The 20143-nt window shown below is 43.4% G+C and overlaps 1 protein-coding gene across 1 annotated transcript in view; it reads right to left on the bottom strand.

The window, feature by feature from the left end:
* The window catches only part of ALK (ALK receptor tyrosine kinase), a 733751-nt gene that overhangs the window by 496897 nt on the left and 216711 nt on the right, over positions 1–20143 (bottom strand). Inside the window, exon 2 of the mRNA XM_027555753.1 lies at positions 8098–8217. Coding sequence (XP_027411554.1) covers positions 8098–8217 — 120 coding nt within the window. The remainder of the gene's footprint in view (positions 1–8097; positions 8218–20143) is intronic.

The raw sequence follows: 20143 nt of genomic DNA, 5'->3' as shown, positions 1-20143 counted from the left end.
ACAATCATACCACAAGTGTTTAAGCAGCACCATTCAGACGGATATTCAGAACCACCTTAGACCTGTGACCTATGATAAAAGTGAACTAGGCTAACTGATGAACCTATCTGCAGGGCAGCAGTGGAGACGCACACACAGAGAACAGGCTTGCGGACACAGTGGCGGAAGGAGAGGGTGGGGCCAGTCGAGAGAGCAGCACTGAAGCATACACATTACCATACATAAAGCAGATAGCCAGTGGGAATTTGCTGTGGGACACAGAGAGCTCAACCTGGTGCTCTGTGACAACCTAGAGGGGCGGTATGGGCTGGAGGTGAGAGGGAGGTTCAGGAGTGAGGGGATATATGTATACCTATGACTGATTCACGCTGATGTATGGCAGGAGCCAACACAGTATTGCAAAGCAATTATCCTTCAATTAAAAATAAATTAATTAAAAAGGAAATAAATAAATTTTAAAAGTAGGCTAGAATCTCTATGAGGGGCAGGAGCAAAGAGCTTGGCAAACTGTAGACACCCACTGTATGAATGAATGTACAATAGATAGATAGATGAAAAGTCATATTTAACATCTCTACCTTGGGTTGAATAAATTAGACCCATCCGTGACTGCTTTAACAGGTGACCTAGTTTACAGTTGGACCATAAAAAGGATGAAATACAAATTAGGAAAGTAATTTGGTTCATTAGAAACATCAGGAAAGCCCCAGGTTTTGTGGAGCGGGTATCACGAGATGGGATTCTTGGAGAATTTGGGATGCTCAAGAAAAAAACCGTTCCCTATACAAGTCAGAATCTTTTCAGATTTCAAGAGGGGGATGATGCAACCCTAGTATTATCAAAAATTTTCATTAACTTTCTCCATAAAAAAAAATTACAGGGAGAAAGAAACATCAGTGTAGCCTGGGTACTCAGAAAAAGGCCTGAGGTAAAAGCAGGGACTGAGCTGGGCTTTGCAAGCTAGAGCAGTAGGATCTAGGGAGACAGGTTCAAGGAAAGGAAAACAAATTAACCAGGGACAAAATGGAATGAGAAAGAAGGAAACACAGGGGAAGGAGGGGAATGTAAAAGAGAAAGGGTATTTACCGGAATGACAGTGCTTGTTCTCTAGGCAGCTTTGACACTGCTGGTGACTCCCGCATGTAAAATTCTCATCCCTTCGGAACCCGTGGCTGTTCCACCTTCTGGTTCTCCTCCTATCCTTTCAGTTTCTCCACCTCTGACTGTTTGTCATGCTCCTCTTCAATCACAGCCTCCATCATAGTCTGTGCTAACCACTCTCTATCACACCTGTCTCCTCAAAGCCAAGACAGATGTACAGTTCTCTACTGACCATCTTTACCTGGGTGTCCTGAAAGCACTTCAAATGTAACTGGTTCAATACAGGTCTCGCCATTGTCTCCTCTCTCTAGATGTAATAGTCCCCACCTCTCCTTGTCAAGTATTTCTCCTTCTCCATCCTCTGATGGTGGGATCTTCATCTACTCAATTACTCAAGCTGGACTCTCCTACAAGGGCAACCTAGTCATTCTCACCTTATAGCTGGAATCTCTCCTAGGTTCCCCTCCTGCCCTTCCTTTTCCAGCCTATGCCTCACACATAGGATCATATCTAAACACTTAGTATACCCAGAAGTAACTGTTTCTCCAGGCTCCTCTCTCCCAGACCATCTTTACCCTGAGTCACTGGGCTTGACCTGCTTCTCATCACCCCACTGCACATTCACTCCCTCTGCCTGCAAAGCCCTTCCCAGAGATCTCAGTGGCATCCAGGGTCCAGGGCCCAGCTCAGCAGTCCCTGTCTCCTGAACGTCTACCTTCCGAAGTCCTTCACAGAACTGGCTCTCCCTCCCTGTGTTCCAGGGAGCTTTGGACATGCCTCTGTTACTGCACCTGTCTTATAGCAGGCAGGTCTGCCTCATCCTCAAGACTTCTTGTGCTATTGGTATTTAGCATGGAAAGTTATAACCAACCTAGATAGCATATTCAAAAGCAGAGACATTACTTTGCCAACAAAAGTTCGTCTAGTCAAGGCTATGGTTTTTCCAGTGGTCATGTATGGATGTGAGAGTTGGACTGTGAAGACAGCTGAGCGCCGAAGAATTGATGCTTTTGAACTGTGGTGTTGGAGAAGACTCTTGAGAGTCCCTTGGACTGCAAGGAGATCCAACCAGTCCATTCTGAAGGAGATCAGCCCTCGGATTTCTTTGGAGGGAATGATGCTAAAGCTGGAACTCCAGTACTTCGGCCACCTCATGCAAAGAGTTGACTCATTGGAAAAGACTCTGATGCTGGGAGGGATTGGGGGCAGGAGGAGAAGGGGACAACAGAGGATGAGATGGCTGGATGGCATCACTGACTTGATGGATGTGAGTCTGAGTGAACTCCGTGAGTTGGTGATGGACAGGGAGGCCTGGCGTGCTGCAATTCATGGGGTTGCAAAGAGTCGGACACGACTGAGCGACTGATCTGATCTGATCTGATGCCTAGAGCAGAACCAGGCATACAGTTAGTGCTCAAAGATTGTTTATATCCATTATCCCATTCTTGTGTGTCACAGACACACTAAGGGGGAAATGATGCAGGCAGATAAGTAGGGGTGCAGAAACAGCTCTCAGGAGGATGATGCTCAAGATCAGAGAAAGCTTTGGGGAGCCACCTTCCCAGGCGTGAGAGCTGAGACTATGTTCACAGGAGCATGAATGCATGACCAGGAGACCACACAACACTGAGTGATGCTCTCCACATTGCTTATCTGTCAGTCTGTCCCTGTTCCTCACCCATCTCACTCTTTCCCTTTTGTTAATTTCTTTCCCACTCTGTCTGTGACAGTCATTTTAAATGGATCTCTTTTGATTTGCCTTTCTTGCTTTTGTGTCAGTTGGTCAATTATTCTTTTATTATTATTTTTTATTACCTTTTAATCTGACTTGATTCCTTTCCATTTCAGTCTGCCATTAACATAGAGGTAATTCGTTGGTATTTATTGAGTGGATCTATGTGTCCTTATTTTAAAGGCAAAGGATATGATCGAGTAGAGCATTTTAAACAAATCTCTCAAAACATCTAAGCCAACTACTTTCCACTTGATTTCCACAGACTGAGCTCATTGGTTCCCAGCAGGTCACTGGTCCTCATGGTGACACATGTTGCCTGCTCTTGGTCTTGTACGACGGCTGGTACTGCTTTTCCCTACAGGACTCAGTCTTTCTGGTGACGACATCCAGAGCCGTGTGCTTATCAAGTAATAGAGAAAAATACAGAGGCACGGACAAGGAATGAACTTGACTTCCTGGCTCAGTGGACTGGGAAGAGAACGGGAAAAGGCCTGGCCTCTCAGGGCAGAGGAATTGGTAAGAAAGCATCAGCTGTGACAAGGGCCCACTAGGGTCCCTTGTGGAGCTGCTTTTCACTGAAAACGCCAGGCTCTTGAGGGCAGTATGTCAGATCATGGCCAGCCACGTCACGTGTGTAATTTCAGAAATGTGATCAAACTGACTTCCTGCCAGAGCTATGAAGTGTATCCCACGGGGGGCTGGAGGGCTTTTTGTTTACCATTTTTTATTCTGGGGTAGGTTGATTTTTTTTTTTTTTTTTTTTGAGAAAGAGATTTAAATTGCTCAGTCTTTTCAATCAAAGAAATTGATACATTAACAAGACTGGTGATGGTGGTAGCAGCAGCAAGGGAAGTAATTAAAAAGTCTAATCTTTCTTTGTTTCCAAAAACACCAGTCCCTGAATTGGATGGGTCCCAATGCGCTTGAAAATAGACAAAGTTTTAATAGAACTTTTATTTAAAGTCCAACAATGACTTTGTTGTTCTCTGATGTTGAAATGTTGGCAGGAACCTTTCTTTTCCAGGATTCAGTGTTCTGGACATTGGAGGACTGGAGGGATGAAACACTACATTATTTTACCAGGACGGTTATAACAAAATACTACAAAATGGCTGGTTTCAAATAGCAGAGAATTATTCTCTCACAGTTTTGGAGGCCAGAAGTCTGAAATCAAGGCATCAACAGGGCCATGCTCTGAAGGCTGTAGGGGAGAATCTGTCCAATGACTTCTCCTAGTCCTGGCAGTTGCTGGCAATCCTTGGCATTCCTCGGCTTGCAAATGCATCATTCTAATCTCTGCCTCCATTATTACATGATGTTCAGCCTGCGTGTCTGTGTCTGTATCTTTGCTTTCTCTTCTTACAAGGACATCAGTTATATTGGATGAGGACCCGCTCTAATCCAGTGTGGACTCAACTGCATCTACGAAGGCCCTATTTTAAACTAAGGTCATACTCACAGACAGTGGGGGTAAAGACTTCAGTACACCTTGTTGGTATACTGAACCAGAGTCGATAGTAGGGGAGGCAAGACTGCCCATGCTCCTGGGTTGGGGGCGGTTACATTCACATTTAGGAAGAGGTGAATTACCCTAGCTTCCTAGGAATAGTCTCAATTTGGGGATATCAAGTCTTGGTCCTAGAGCTGCCCAGATCTTCGATATCAGATTGGTCATTCAGTCCCAACTAATGCTCACCAGCTCAGTAACTTGGTAACATGGTTGATAAATATCTTGAGCCCTCAGTTTACATTTCTACAAAGTGGGATATAAAATAATTTTCACCCACCACAATTTTTTAACACACTTAAGTGAGAAAGGGGGCTGTGGAAAAGTTTGGCAAAGTATCAAACTTCTTTTCCCAATAAATGAAAAATCTTTTTCTCATCCTCATTTGGGCAGAAACTTTGGTTACTTTGCTTTAAAACATCATCTGATTCTTCCTAAACCCAGAATGGCAAACATGAATTAAAGCTGGGGGGGAATATTATCTGCTTTTGTGGTTCTAGAACTCAAGGTGATCAAAACCCTGTAATCTCTTATTACCTGGAGCTTCCAAATGAAACAGATTTTTATCTGGGTAGGGAGCTGGAGCCCAGTCTTTTAACCAAGTCTATAAATAAGTCCTAAGGCATCAGAGCTGGATGATAAAAGGAAAAAAAAAAAATTGTTTCTTTATACACCACTCCCCCCCTTCTTCAAAGCCTTGAGGGAAGAATGTGCAGCTCTGTTTGTTGATGATGAAATTAGCAGGCTCCCATCATTCAGGACAAGATGAGAAAGAGCTGGAATCTGATACCAAATGCCATTGAAAAGAATATATTTTACACAACATAAAAGGCCCCAACGTAAATTAGAAGAAATATGGGGAGACTTCAAAAAGGTAGGTCAAACTTTTTCCTCAAGCAGATAATTACGGGCTGGGGTGAGTAAATCTTATTAGCCTCTATCCACCTCGTCTCTTCTCATAAAACACCAGTGGAGAAGAAAGCCATACTCAGTTCAGTCCTGGACGGCTTGCCTGAGAGGGCTGGCCACCACTGTCTGTCATGATGCCTGTGGTTGTGCTGCTGAAGCCTACCCCTGCCGCCCCCTCCTACCTCCCCACCAGCCGTTCCCTCCCACCTTCACCCCAGCGTGCAGGTGAGGACAGCCAGCCAGCACCAAGCTCCATCACTCAGGGCCCACACTGACTTGCTGAGTCTCAGTTGCTTCTTACTGTCTAAAGAACTATCCCTTCGGGCAGAAATTTTCCAGTCAAATCTCTCTGCCCAAGTTTGAGGTCTTAAAATTAATGAAGTTGTTAACATTTCTTAAAATGTCTTTCACAGCAGTTGAAAGTTGTGAATTTATAACCAGTGAGCCTGCTGGCCTCTTTGGTTCATAGACACAGGCTGAGCCCCACAAACATCCTTAAGGCGACAGGAGTCTCAGCCTTCGGTTTTCTCTGCTGTGTGTCTCGGGACTAGTCTTCAACCTCCGTGCCCCAGAGGTGCTCTTTGTGCAATGGGTTGAACTGCCTACAGAACTGTTTCTCTGGCCAGTGAACTCAAAGAGAGGAAGAGTAAGTCTCGCTCATGTTTGTTTTTGTATCACTTCTAACATGTGGCACGGGGCCAGGCTTACACAGATGGTGGTGGAGAAAGCTAAGTCCTATGGTCTCAGCTGAATTAAATATGGGAAGAAGACAAAAAGGCTCTGAAATTACCACTGCACTCAATCAAGGAGCCACCAACCAAGAACATCTCTTCTCACCCTGTGAATCAATAGCAATGATGGTGCTGACTTTCGTACCTCATTGAGCATTTGGGCAATGTCTGACCAATGGTTTTGGTTCTCTCCTCTGCCAAGAAGGGAAATCCTGAGGATTCCAGGCTACAAGGGACATCTGAAAGGAATCTTGGGAATCACCCTTATCTGTTCCTTTCCCCCCTGGAGCATGCCACTGCACCCTCATTCTATATATGAGAAAGGGGAGGCCCAGGAAGAGGAAGTAGGTATATTAGAGTCAAATGGTGGAGCGCTAGCAGTTTAAATAAGCTCCAGTGGTTTTCTTCTCTTAACCTGAAACCTCTTTTCGGATGTTTCAGAGAGAATAAATGCAATGCTCTCTGTGTCATGCAAGAAGCAGACCTGACTTTTTTGGACATTACGTTTTTATAAAAATTGTGGAAATACTGAATGACTTTGAAAGCAAATACAAAAACATTATCCAAAGACTGCTTCTATCACAAATCTGGGTTTACAAAGCAATAACAGTACAAAGGACCAGATTTCAATTATTTATAAACACCTTTTCTTATCCTAAGATGACACTCAGTGTCTGGCCTAAATAAAATCAAGAAGTAATTTTTATCTGGAATCTCCGGAAAACTAATGACCTTCCCCTCCTACCAGGGGCGGCTTAGGAGTAGCAGGAAACATCCTAGAAGAGTACCATTCTAAACTGCCCTCGGGGTTTTGATGCATTTATTTTTTAAGTTTGAATTGAAAGTTACAGTTAATCTGAACCCAGACTTACTGCTTTACAAATGGAACACTAGCACATGGAAGATCTCTGTTAGGTGCACTTTAAAAAGCTCAAGCCCAGGGGCAGAAACCGGGTGGCAAGAATAGGCAAATATGCCCAGAAGGGAATCTAGAACTCAGAGTTGTACTAGGTTCATAAATATTTAATTGAATCAGGCCTGATGAGTGAATTCCATCCCGGAAGGCCTCTGCATTCATTTATCATGGACGATCCTCTATGAGTTTCTTCTTTGTGATAGGTTAAAATGAGAAGCAAACAGAGCTTTGTGCCTGCCCTCACAGGGTTCACCCTAGAGGAGTTCAAGAGAAGAAAAAAATGTTCAAGTAGAAATACATTAGTTCTCCTCCAAACCTTCCCTTTCCTCTGCAGAGGCCCAGCTTCTGTGAACTATCAGGATGAGGGCAGAGGATGAGGAATGCTACACCATGTAATTCTGGCCTCAGCCTAACAGTGTGAGTAGGTAGCTCCCTAGGAGAAAAAGTGAAGGGAAGAATTCTGCTTCTGTAGTTAGAAAATCCATTTTGTATGATCTTGTTATGCTCAGTTTCTGCATCTGTAAAAATGAAATGGGACCTACTTCCAAAGTTGTTGCAGAATCAAATGAACTGAAATAATATCTAGGAACATGTCTGGGTACTTTTAAGGAGGTACCTAAATGTCAGGGAATCACCTGAGGGGCCCCTGGTCTTCTGAGGGTCACAGGTCTTCTGGGGTCCCTCAAGTGATTCCCTGACATTTCAGCTCAGTTCAGTCGTGTCAAAGAGTCGGACACGACTGAGCGACTGAAGTGAACTGAACTGAAATGTCAGGGAATCACTTGAGGGGCCCCAGAAGACCTGTGACCCTCATAATAATCCTCTCTCAAGGGATCACTATAGAGACACTCATGGATTAGAACCATGTATCTAGAAAGCCACAGTCAAAATGCAAACAAGTATTACATCTCATGGTGGGTAAGGGGCAGTCAGGAATACCACACATGCATAAAGGCAGCTGGGATAAGATGTGGCAGCCACAAAGCCTTTGGCTTCCTTCAGGATACAGAAGACGGCTGTCAGTCTGGAGAGGCCAGGCCTGAGGGCAATGGTCTTATGGAGGTGGCTGTCAATGGAAGACTAAGGGCACAGAAAGGCTTCCTTCTTGACAGGCCATACATCACTAATTGCAACTCACAGCTTCTTTAATTATGAGATGGTGACTATACATTACAAATAACTATCAAAATATACTTACCATATCGGCTGCGATGAGACAGGAAAGGGAAGGAATCTTTCATTATCCAGGTCAGATTCCATGCAAAAGAATCATGAGGAAGAGAAGGCAGGTTTGTTGGTGACTCCAAGGAGCTCTGACCTGAACATAAAAAAGACAAAGAGAATACTGATCTTTGTGCTTGGGATGTGTCTTTTAGCTGTCACTCATATGGCTTATAAAAGAAAATTCAGAGGAGGCTTTCATGACATCAATTGGAAAATGAGGGAGAAAAAGACTGAGCCACTAGGAGATTGAATTGACCTCAGGACCTCAATCCACATTTTCTACCAAGGGCAGTAAGATCTAAGAAGTCTGAATCTTGTGACTAGGCCATGCCAAAGATGTCTGGTAGAAGAACTAGAAGCCAGGATACTTAATGGTTTGGTCTAGTAGTTCTATCCAAAGTCTGTTCTGCCTATGAGAATTTGAGCAACTTTACAGAGAATTTTAATTCGTCGCATTCAAATAATGCCTCCACTCTACTTTGTGTTCAGATTTGTAACTTCATCTAATGTTGTTTGCTTGGGTTATTGTCTTATCAATAAGAATGTTGAAACTGCACTCAGAAGTTATGAGTTTTGACAATTATGCTATTTTCAGGGGGAAAATGCTAGGTGATGAGTTTTCCTATAGCTGAGAGTTCAGGGGAGCCACAAAGGATTAATGTTTCTGATTTGCATGAGAGAAAGAAGGATTGAGAGAAAAAGAGTAAAAGTACCATTATTCCTTTGCTTAAAAGTACCTCAAGTGGGTTTCATGTGGTGAAAAGTAATTATAATATATCTACAAATCAAACGAACATAGGCTGCATGCTCTTATGCAGTTCTTCCCAGAAATCCCCAACCCAATTGCTATTTGCTAATGTCTTAAGGCAGGTAAAGCTTTTTCTGTTAAAGAAGGACCAGTTTGATCAGTCTGAGCCTATCTGTTTAGGAGATAGGCTGAGTGTGGGCAGGAGGCAAAGAAGGGAACCAGAATTTCTTCTGCAGCTTCCATGGATGAGGCACCATGCTGGGCTCTCAACTCACATAATTTCACAATGACTCCCTGAGATAAGCATTACCGTCTCAGTTTTACATATGCAGCAACTGAGGCTTAGAGGGCAAATGATGGAATCATGAACTGCAGCCAGATTTGCCTGACCTCAAGAGGCCATGCTCTACCATGAGTGGGCTGGCTTGCTACTCAAACAGAAAGTGTTAAACCACCTGGAGTGATTTCACAAAGAGGAAGTAGAGGAAGAAGAGAACAAAGAAAAGGAAGCAACAGTAGCAGAAGCATTTCTCAGCCTGTTTGCTTTGCAGATTCTTCCACATCACTTCCAGCATGCACTCCTCCAGGCCCTATTATGCCTTCAATCCCCTTATAGTATCAGTCCCTCTGCATATGTTTAGGAAATCATTGCTCTGAGTATTCCCAGCAGCCTTTTGTTTCCAGGCTGCTCCACTTTTTTATCTACAGGCGCTGCCTTTTCGTGAAGCCCACTTGTCTCTGTAACTAGAACATAATGGGCATTCTATACTCTCCTTCCAAAGAAACATTCTTCTTTCTACCTTCCAAAGACTGGAGTTGGAAGTGCTGGCCTGAGTACCTCAGTTCAGTTCAGTCGCTCAGTCATGTCTGACTCTTTGAGACCCCATGAATCACGGCATGCCAGGCCTCCCTGTCCATCACCAACTCCCAGACTTCACTCAAACTCATGTCCATCGAGTCAGTGATGCCATCCAGCCATCTCATCCTCTGTCATCCCCTTCTCCTGCCGCCAACCCCTCCCAGCATCAGAGTCTTTTCTAATGACTCAACTCTTTGCATGAGGTGGCCAAACTACTGGAGTTTCAGCTTTAGCATCATTCCTTCCAAAGAACACCCAGGGCTGATCTCCTTCAGAATGGACTGGTTGGATCTCCTTGCAGTCCAAGGGACTCTCAAGAGTCTTCTTCAACACCACAGTTCAAAAGCATCAATTCTTTGGTGCTCAGCCTTCTTCACAGTCCAACTCTCACATCCATACATGACCACTGGAAAAACCATAGCCTTGACTAGACGGACCTTTGTTGGCAAAGTAATGTCTCTGCTTTTAAATATGCTGTCTAGGTTGGTCATAACTTTCCTTCCAAGGAGTAAGTGTCTTTTAATTTCATGGCTGCAGTCACCATCTGCAGTGATTTTGGAGCCCCCCAAAATAAAGTCTGACACTGTTTCCACTGTTTCCCCATCTATTTCCCATGAAGCGATGGGACCAGATGCCATGATCTTCGTTTTCTGAATGTTTAGCTTTAAGCCAACTTTTTCACTCTCCTCTTTCACTTTCATCAAGAGGCTTTTTAGTTCCTCTTCATTTTCTGCCATAAGGGTGGTGTCATCTGCATATCTGAGGTTATTGATATTTCTCCTGGCAATCCTGAGTGCCTAGAAAAGATTTTTTGAATTTTCTCTCACAGGTGATCTAAATAGAAATGAGTTGAATTGGTTGGTACCTAGATACATCTTTTGTAACATTTCTCCAAAATGGCTCAGAGGAATGCACTGAAAGGAGTCAGATGTTACACTAGTAAGTTTGAGAGAGCAGCCACCTCATTTCACCCTCATATCAACTCTGTTTTACAGATGGGCAATGGGGCTGAGAGAATTGAGGTCCAAGATCACACAGGTCTACTTAAGAGCAGGCTTGAGGTTATTAGACTTTTAAAGAATTAATAATGCTAACTGAGCACACATGGAGTAGGCATTGTGGTAAGTGTTTTAAATGTGTGATTACACTCGATTCTTACAACAACCTTGTGAATAAATACTATTATCGGGCCTTATTTTGAGAACAGGGAAACAAAGCCTGAGAGAGGTTAGATGCCCTGACTGTGGCCACATGACCAGCAGGCAGGAGACCACAGAGTCAACAGATCAGGTTGGCCTGATGCTATAGCCCTTGCTCCTTATACCATCCTTCAGGGACTCCCACAAACTACTCCATGGTGATCAGTTCTCTATAGGGCCCTTCAGCATCCCCACTAGTCAATGGTTAATACCAGAGATAAGAGACTGCTCCAGAATGGGTCAACAGTGTGAGGGTTATGAGAAGGCTTTGACAATCAACTCCTTGCGAAGAACCCCATGTGAATAAAAATTGGCATCTCTGAGTCATCAGCAGAGCTCAAATTTTAAGTAATTCTGAAGCAACAGGAAGATCAAGTCTAGGTGATATTTCCCAGTTTCAGAATGATGTCATTTTTCTTAGCCATACAGTTTGGGAATGGTATTAACTTCTTCCTGGATGTGAAGCACCAAGCAAATGGGGCTAGACATCAGGAGGCATCTATGAATCTGTGCGTGGACATGGATGGCAGATTAAGTTAATATGGATAAGGGTCAGGTTATATACTCAGGGATAAAAAATATCTGAAATAATTCAAAAGGAGGGCTCTGAGGGTTGAGTCATGGCCTAGCAAGGAGCCACGGACCTCACTGTGGGTCACTCTTAATGACGTGAACTTAAACCATTTTACATCCAAAAGTGAAAGTGTGAGTCGCTCAGTCATGCCCTACTCTTTGTGACCCCATAGATTGTAGTCCACCAGGCTCCTCTGTCCATGGAATTCTCCAGACAAGAATACTGGAATGAGTGGCCATTCCCTTCTCCAGGGGATCTTCTTGACCCAGGGATCAAGCCTGGGTCTCCCACATTACGGGCAGATTCTTGACCATCTGAGCCACCAAAAATGCCAATAAATAGTTGAGCACCTTCAAAGTTGAATACTGGAGAGAAAGCACGCATTTTTACCCCACCCTTATAGGAATTCTCAGAATTTCTGCTAGTAGGCTGGGTTCACACATGGTCCCCAGAGGGGAGTGCATAATGATTTGCTACATGAGACTGGGGGAGCTAAAGGAGGTCAACCAAAAGGATGGGTCTCTTCACCTGAAAGTGTAAACACTAAGAAAAAGCACAGTCTACAAGAATGAAGTTGTTTGTCAAAATCAGAAGCACTGACACAGAAGTGGGTTCTAGTTAATGTTAATAGAATATGCATAAACATAGACTAGAAAGAACTGCATTTAAGTGCAGGGAAGAGGCTCTCTGCTCCCTTTACAATTCATTTCCACCCACTACCTACCTTCAGCCCTGGTGGGAATGGGGGTTTCCAGCATGGAGAAAAGCTATGCATAAGAAGTAATCCGTTTAAGCAAGAAAAAAGCTTGGGTTTTTGGTGCTTTCCTCTGGAAATGTGAGGATCCAGAGTGAATCTCACTAGCACAGACTTATGGGGTGAAAGTGTGAACTGAGACCCTCTGGTTCAAATGGAGTGTATCTTGGACCCTGAGGGAGGAGAGGGGTGGAAAGGAAAGGAGAGGAGAAAGTAGGAGCAAGGGCTTCCAGGTGTCCAAGTGATAGCCAAAACCACCTGAGGAGAAAAGTAATGTACTCTGGACTGAGGACATTTTTGATTGGCTACAGATAAGATTGTTTTAGGTTTTAGAGGGGATTAGGGGGATCTGGGGTGATATCCTGAGTCCTTTCCAGGTACCACAGGGTATCTAGGCACAGCGAAACCCCTAACTTCTTGACACTACTCTTTTCCTACCACGTGTCACCCCTCTTGCACCCTCAACTTAGATTCCAAGATTATCATTATAACAATTCCACTACAATAATTCCCTTGCAAACAGGTGCAACTCCTGTCCTTTCGTCCTTCACGGTTGTCCTGAGCATCTGAATGTGGTGGTAGGAAAGGAGGGGAGGAGCATACCAGATGCTTAAAAGTTTCACTTTAAAATTATAACCACAAACCTCAAGAGGACCCTCAGGACTGCCCAGGAATTCTTCTGAATTCCCTGATGGGCTCAATTCACCCTCACTCTTCTAGTCTTACTACTTCTAAGATTTTCTTACCCCTCAAGCCTCCAATCCCTGACCCGCATTCCTCCACTTTCTCAGCTAGTGAACTTGTTTTTTATTTTATTGAAAAAAGAGAAGCAAATCTACCAACTCAGAGGTATCAGTAACTTTATATACTACCTTCTGTCCTGCTAAAACAGGTTGACCACACTCTAAGCAGTGGCAGCCTCTCCACCTAGTTGCTAATCTCATCACGTCCCAAGAAATCCACTGGTCAGTAGTTTGCCCTTTCTTCTGTATCAACAGTTTCCCTTCCTCTTCCAAGTCAATCTCATCTGCAGCAAGTATATACATCTTAAAAAAAAAAAGAAAAAACTTCCCTGACCCGCACACTCTTCTTCAGCCATCCTCCCATTTCCTGCTCTCCTTCACAGCTAAGTATCTTAAAAAGATCTGTCTATGCGTCTGTCTCTACTTTTCCTCTTTCATTTCCTCTTAAGTTAAATTAAATCAGGATCAACTCCACTTCGCTGGGTCAAGGTCACCAAAGACCCCACGTTACAATGAATGAGTCTTGGCTCTTCTCTTACTGGACCACTCAGCAGCACTGGATCACACTGATCTTCCCTGCTTCTTAAATTCTTCACATCTCAGTGACATGCAGTCCTTGGCTGCCATCGTCCTCGTCTCCTACTTCAATGGCAGGTCTTCTCTACTCCTCTTTGCCAGATCTTCCCCATTTTCCAGGCTGTACAAAAGGAACATTCTCCATTTCCTAGCAGTAACTGCCCAGGAGATTTCACGGCTGAATATTCAATTTCATCACAGTAGTTTTAACCAGCTGACAATAAACTCTGACCATGAATTTCAAGTGAGCCCAGGACACCAGACCCTTAAACTTCACTAAAATCTCTTGACCCATGAACAAGGGATTTGCTTTAACCAAGCATGTTCAGACTTATGAATTCATTCTCTCCTATCTAAAGTGCTGATTTTCAATTCTGAATTAGCATGACCACCATATAACTCTTCTTAGGACTCTAAAAACTCTGAATTTTATTCCTTAGAGAACTGCTCAGTGAATTTCTTGCCTGACATGTAAATAAGCTCAGCTGTTTTTCTTTTTTAAAAACTTGATGGGGGAGGGAATTTCTGTTTTATTATTTTACAGGTGTTGAAAGTTGGGTAACTTGGGACATGTCTCTTCCCCATCTATACTCACTCCCCAAAATGATCTCATCCAGTTTCATAGCTTTAAATATCATCTATATATTAACACCACTAAATTTATATCTCAAGGCCCAAGTGCTCCCCGGAACAGCAGAACATATATCCAACTGCCAGTCTGAAATCTTCATTTTATTCCTGGGTCAGTATCACAAACTTAATACATGCAAAAATAAACACGTGATGTCTCTCCATCTAAACCCCAGGTGTTCTCTATTTCAGAAAGCGATGGCAATACTCTCCTGATTCCTTGGGCCAAAACCAAGGAGGGATCCTTGACATTTTTTCCCCATGGCCCACACCAGTTCATCAACCAATCTCAATGGTTCTACCTACGTTATGTCCCTCTCTTCTCTCCCACATCACCTCTCACTCTGACAACTGCTATGAGCTCCCAGCTGGTCCCCTGCTTCTCCTATTGCTCACCTTCAATATGTTCTCCACACAGCAGTTGGATTGGCACTTCAGCCCTGAAACAGCATTAACATTTCTTGCCATGACCTAGTCCTTTAATGTCCCACATGATCTGGCTCCTGGTCTCTTTCTGACCTCATTTCCAACCATTTTTCCCTTGCTCGTGGAGCTCCAGCCTTATAGGCCTCCTTGCTATTCCTAAACTCAACAAGCAGGCTCTCATCTCAGGGCTCTTGCACTGGCAGGTCTCAGCCTAAAAATTCCTCTGCCCTACAGGCACGAGATCATCCCATCTTTCCATCCAGGTCTCTGCCCAAATGTCACCTCCTCAGAGAGATCTTCCTAGTCATTCTATAGTCGCTCAGTCATGTCTGACTCTTTGCAACCCTATGGACTGTAGCCTGCAGGCTTCTCTCTCCATGGAATTCTCCAGGCAAGAATACCAGAGTGGGTAGCCATTTCCTTCTCCAGGGGATCTTCCCAACCTAGGGATCAAACCCAGGTCTCCCACATTGCAGGCAGATTCTTTTTTTTTTTTTAATGTATTTTTAATTTTAATAGGATTATCAGACTGCCTTCCCCAAAAGGCTGTCACAATTTCCAATTCCACTAACAATACATGAGTCCCCTTTCCCCTGTATTCCACCAATAATAGATATTAGGAACTTTATGGTTTTTGCAAGGATGTTTGGTATAAAGGAATATCTATTACTTGATTTTTCATATCCCTGACTATGAGTGAATTTGTACATCTTTTTGTGTGGCCTTCCATTTACTAGGGGAGGGGAATAGTGGTATTAATTTGCCATTCTCTAAATTGACTAATATTTTTGCCTATTTTTTGAGTTGTTTTCTCATTGTCAGTTTGAAAGATATCTTTATTGCAATAAAGATATATATTATAGCTATCATAAAAGTTATATATTACATATTGTAGCTATTAAGTTATATTTTTATTACATCTTTTTCCAAAGCTAGTATTTGATTATCAACTTTAAATTTTCTTGCTGTGCATTTTTATTCTTAAATTTTATTTAGAATATTTTTAAAGTTACAGAAAAAGTTGCAAAGATAACTCAGAGGCTTCCCATATACCCTTTACTCATATATACATGTATTCCATTTGAGCCATGAGGGAAGCCCACACACTCCATTAACAACTCTATATCACATTGATCTGCATTTATTATTTCTTATATTTATATTTGTCTGTTTATTGTGTCTCTCCTGCATTAGTCACTGCTATGTCCCCACGCCTGGCACATAATAGGCACTCAGTAAATATTTGTCAAATAATTAAACCAGAGTTTTGGAGAAAATTATTAGCTCTGATACTTATTAGCTGTTTAACTCAGGCCAATCACATACTCAGTGTCCTGAAAAAATGATAAAAACAAGAATAATGGATGCAAATTCTCAGGATTTTGTACAGGCCAGATGAAATAATGCACACATGATGTATCAGTCACACCACTATTGAAATTTTATGCTTTTATTTCTGTTTCAGAATCCAAAATGAATGAGAGTCTTGGTTCCTCTTCTATCTGAAGATCTAGGATACAATGTCCAAAAATCAAAAGTGCTCCAAAGAGCTGTTTCTCTGTTATTCACTAGTTAATTATTAACTCTGCCAACTGTCTACAATCTCTACTACCCCAATTTCAGCCAATTGGCAACGTCTCTATATTCAGTGTTTATTATTATACGTCTTACTGTGTGTCTATTTATCTCTAAGCCAATGTACATAATACAATGAATATATCATACTTGCATTGGCATAAATAATAAAGAGCTATGTGTGTGTGATGGTTATTTACATGAATGCCCTGGGTTCACTATCAAGCATGTTTTACAAACCTCCATCAATAAAATGTAAAAATGCTTCCCTTCTAAATGCTCTCTGGAACTGCTCCTGCCTTGCCTTGCACACGTTTTGCTTATTTATTTTCCTCCCAACAATAAAACAATCAGTGACTGCCTGCTAGTTTTTCTCCCTTATTTGAAAACACACTTAATAATGCATTCTTTAACAATGATTTTGTGTCACACGAAACAAAGCTTAATGTGGCCAAATAAATAGCCGTTCAGATGTCAAACAGTGGTGAGCAGGCACAGCAGGGCTGGGCACAGGGGAGGGCTCCCGCCTGGGATTGGCAGCCCAGGGAAATAGTTTCAGTATTCACAAGATTGAGCCCACACCTGTGCAGCCAAAGAAACCTCAGTGAATTTACATGACTTCTAGAGTCAGCAGTGATGTTGGAGCAGTGACAGGCAGTTCATTTAGTCTGAAAAACAGATGTGATTTTCAGACGCAAGAGGGAGAATTAGCAGATATGCCCTTTGTCCTAAACACACAGACCTCCCTACACCTTCTCCAGGCCTGGAAAATGAAGGGGCTGAACTTTCGGTTCAGTCAGCTCCTCTCCAGTTCAGGGAATCAACTCTTCTGCAGTTTGCTTTCACATTTCCTTCCAGTTGGCTCATTCAGAGAGCAGCTATTAGTGTCAGGGCAGAATCTGAATAGAACGAAAAGCTCCCCATTTCACCTTACCTTTCACTAAACTCCACTCCCCCTCTGCCAGGAAGGTTTGTGCTCTTTCTTGGTAGCTCGAGTCCTGAAGCAAAATTATTATTTCTCATAAAGTTCTCTTGTACCATTGAAAGTCATAGTTTCAACACATGTTCCTTGCCTCTCTCCCCAGTACCCAAAAGGACCTGTGTATAACTACCGAGTTCATTCAGTGGTGAACCCCATCTGTCAGTCAAATGAAAGCAGGCATTCCTTCCCAAGGCATGGCATTAAGGAATATTGATGCAACACAACGGAAATTGTCAGCATGGTCCCAGCTCTTGGGGATTGGTTACCTGCAAGGTATATTAGACCCACACATAAAAGGGAATTACAAAGAGGTTCCAGCAGAAATGGCTGAAATGTGTAAATATGAAGCCAACACACTTTGGCCACTACTTGCTTTTTCATTCTTATTTCCCACACAGAATCCTTTCATATTCTATCTCTGCCACACTTAAGTCTCCAAACCTTTGCCCAAGTTGATTTCTACCCAGAATGTCCTTCTTGACCTGCTGCTTTCCTAAATCCTACCCTTTCTTAAAGGGGCAAACAAAATCCCTCCTTCTCCAAGGTTTCCCATCTTTCCTGAGCTGCAGTCTCATCAGAGCAGCTGATCTGGGATTCAGAGTGGCCCAAAGCAAAACTGGAGTGTGCCTTCTTAACCACCATGGTTTACTGTCACTTCAGAATGTGCCATTAAACCATTTACCAAACACGTTGTTCAAACTACCTTGGTTGTTCATGACAATGAAGTAAACTAGTTTATTAATTTAATTCACAACCTTCAAGTGCACAGATTTAGAAGAACTTAGCAAAAGCTTTTCATAAGGGCTGCTATTCTGTCTCATATGGGACATACTGACATGCTTTCCAAGGTCAAGGCCAAGGCCAGATCAGGGGCATAGACCCCAGGGATACCACGTCTGTGCAGGCCACCAGTAACTCATAATTCAAGGCAAAGCCAGATAATGAAAGTAATAAGACATTCAATACTGCCCTTTAGAATTTGTGTCCCAAGTTGCTACATTTTGACCTATGCAGAGATGACCTCAGCATTCCAAGGAAGAGCTCCTGACTGGCCTGTGAGCCCTGCTGTATCTACAGCTCTGGAATCCCTGCTCCACGTGTGCTTGGTTACTGGCCCTACTTACCTAGTCCAGCTGGACTCTCTGGCTTTCAGTAGTGGAGGAAGGCTACTCGGCATTTATACTAATCCAAGAGTGCAATGGAGAGGATATCACTCTCCGAGTAGCCTGATGCTTCTCTCTCTCTGTGTGTCACACACACACACACATACCATGTCTGAGTGCTCCCATTAGCAGGGCAACAGGACTTTATGTTCTGGGTCCATTTCTGTGGCTTGCTTGTACTCTATGACACTTACTCCACTGTTATTTCAATCCTATCTTCTTGCCTCAAAATCTACTGACTAGAATAATAATCAAAAGGAAGACTTTGAACTACCACTAGGCCTTTTATCTTGTGATCTCAGAAAGCTTTACCAGGCACTAAATAATTAATGTACTGCAAGTGACACAAAGCCCAGGCAGCGGAGGGAACCAGTCCCTCAATGAAGGACTTTTCTCTTTCCAAGTGAGGGCATGCTGTGGGAACAACCCACTGGCAGGCCCAGTAGTCTCTGGGTAAGTTGGACAAGAAGCTACAGACTATCCAGAAACAAGTCTTCTCTTGACCTGATATTTCTAGTTAGAAAGTGACAGTTACCAGGGTGACCCCTGGGGACGTCATGGCCCACTTCTACCAGAAGAGGTGGCCTCCAGCATAGAAGAGTAGATGCTAACTATTTACACAATCACTGTGATTTATGACTTACTGATGCCTTTCAGCGGAGAAGGCAATGGCACCCCACTCCAGTATTTTGCCTGGAAAATCCCATGGACGGAGGAGCCTGGTAGGCTGTAGTCCATGGGGTCGCTAGAGTCGGACACGACTGAGCGACTTCACTTTCACTTTTCGCTTTCATGCATTGGAGAAGGAAATGGCAACCCACTCCAGTGTTCTTGCTTGGAGAATCCCAGGGACAGGGAAGCCTGGTGGGCTGCTGTCTATGGGGTCGCACAGAGTCGGACACTACTGACGCGACTTAGCAGCAGCAGCAGCAGATGCCTTTCAGAGTCATTCACTCTCATAATCCTCACGACGGTCCTATGGATTAACCTCTTTTACAGATGAGAAGGCTGAAATTCCGAAAGCACAACTGCCCTACCCAAGGTCACACAGGGAGAATCAGGATAGGACATTCAACTGAAGACCCTGATAAATGGACTAACTGGAAATGCCACTCTTCAGTACAACCTCTTGGAGATGATGTTGACTTCCCTGGAAAATAGTGACATTGTGTTTAATAAAGCAGAAAGATTCATCAGATTGCAGGTGCCTGAAGCATTCTCCTGAGGATGATCGAAGCCCTTCAGGTCAGCCAGGAAGGTGACCTAGAAACACACAACTTCAGTCAGGGTAGCTGGCTCTCCAGGGCCTCAAGCTCAGCTAGCACTGCTTCCATGACAACCACCAGGTCTGATGCTTGGCCTCGAATTGGGGCCTTGGCTGGTCCAGAGAAATGATGTGTGGGATGGAGAGATGGAGACGGACAGAACACTTTGTACTAACTTACAGGCCTTTCAACCCATCTTTATCTACTTGTCACCCCACTCATTCCAGCAAAAAAGAGTCTATCCTCCAGGAAACCACACTTTAAGTACTATTTTGCTCAGCACAAAGACCTCTCACCCATGGCTGGACACATTTCTGGAAACCAGAAGCAGAATGCTCTAACAGGTTGGTATGTGAGACAGAGACCTGGGTTCCTGGGAACAGTGATGTTGCTGTGAGACTTCGGGTTAGCTACTTAACCATTTTTGAAGTTTTTTTTCTCTGCATTTAAAACTGAACTCATCATGCTTTCCCTTCCAACTTTAGGAATGCTCTGAGAATTACTGCAACAGTACATACAAAGCCCT

The sequence above is a fragment of the Bos indicus x Bos taurus genome, chromosome 11 (genome assembly GCF_003369695.1).
Source record: "Bos indicus x Bos taurus breed Angus x Brahman F1 hybrid chromosome 11, Bos_hybrid_MaternalHap_v2.0, whole genome shotgun sequence".
NCBI classification, from domain to species: domain Eukaryota; kingdom Metazoa; phylum Chordata; class Mammalia; order Artiodactyla; family Bovidae; genus Bos; species Bos indicus x Bos taurus.
This window is presented reverse-complemented; position numbering and strand designations above follow the sequence as displayed.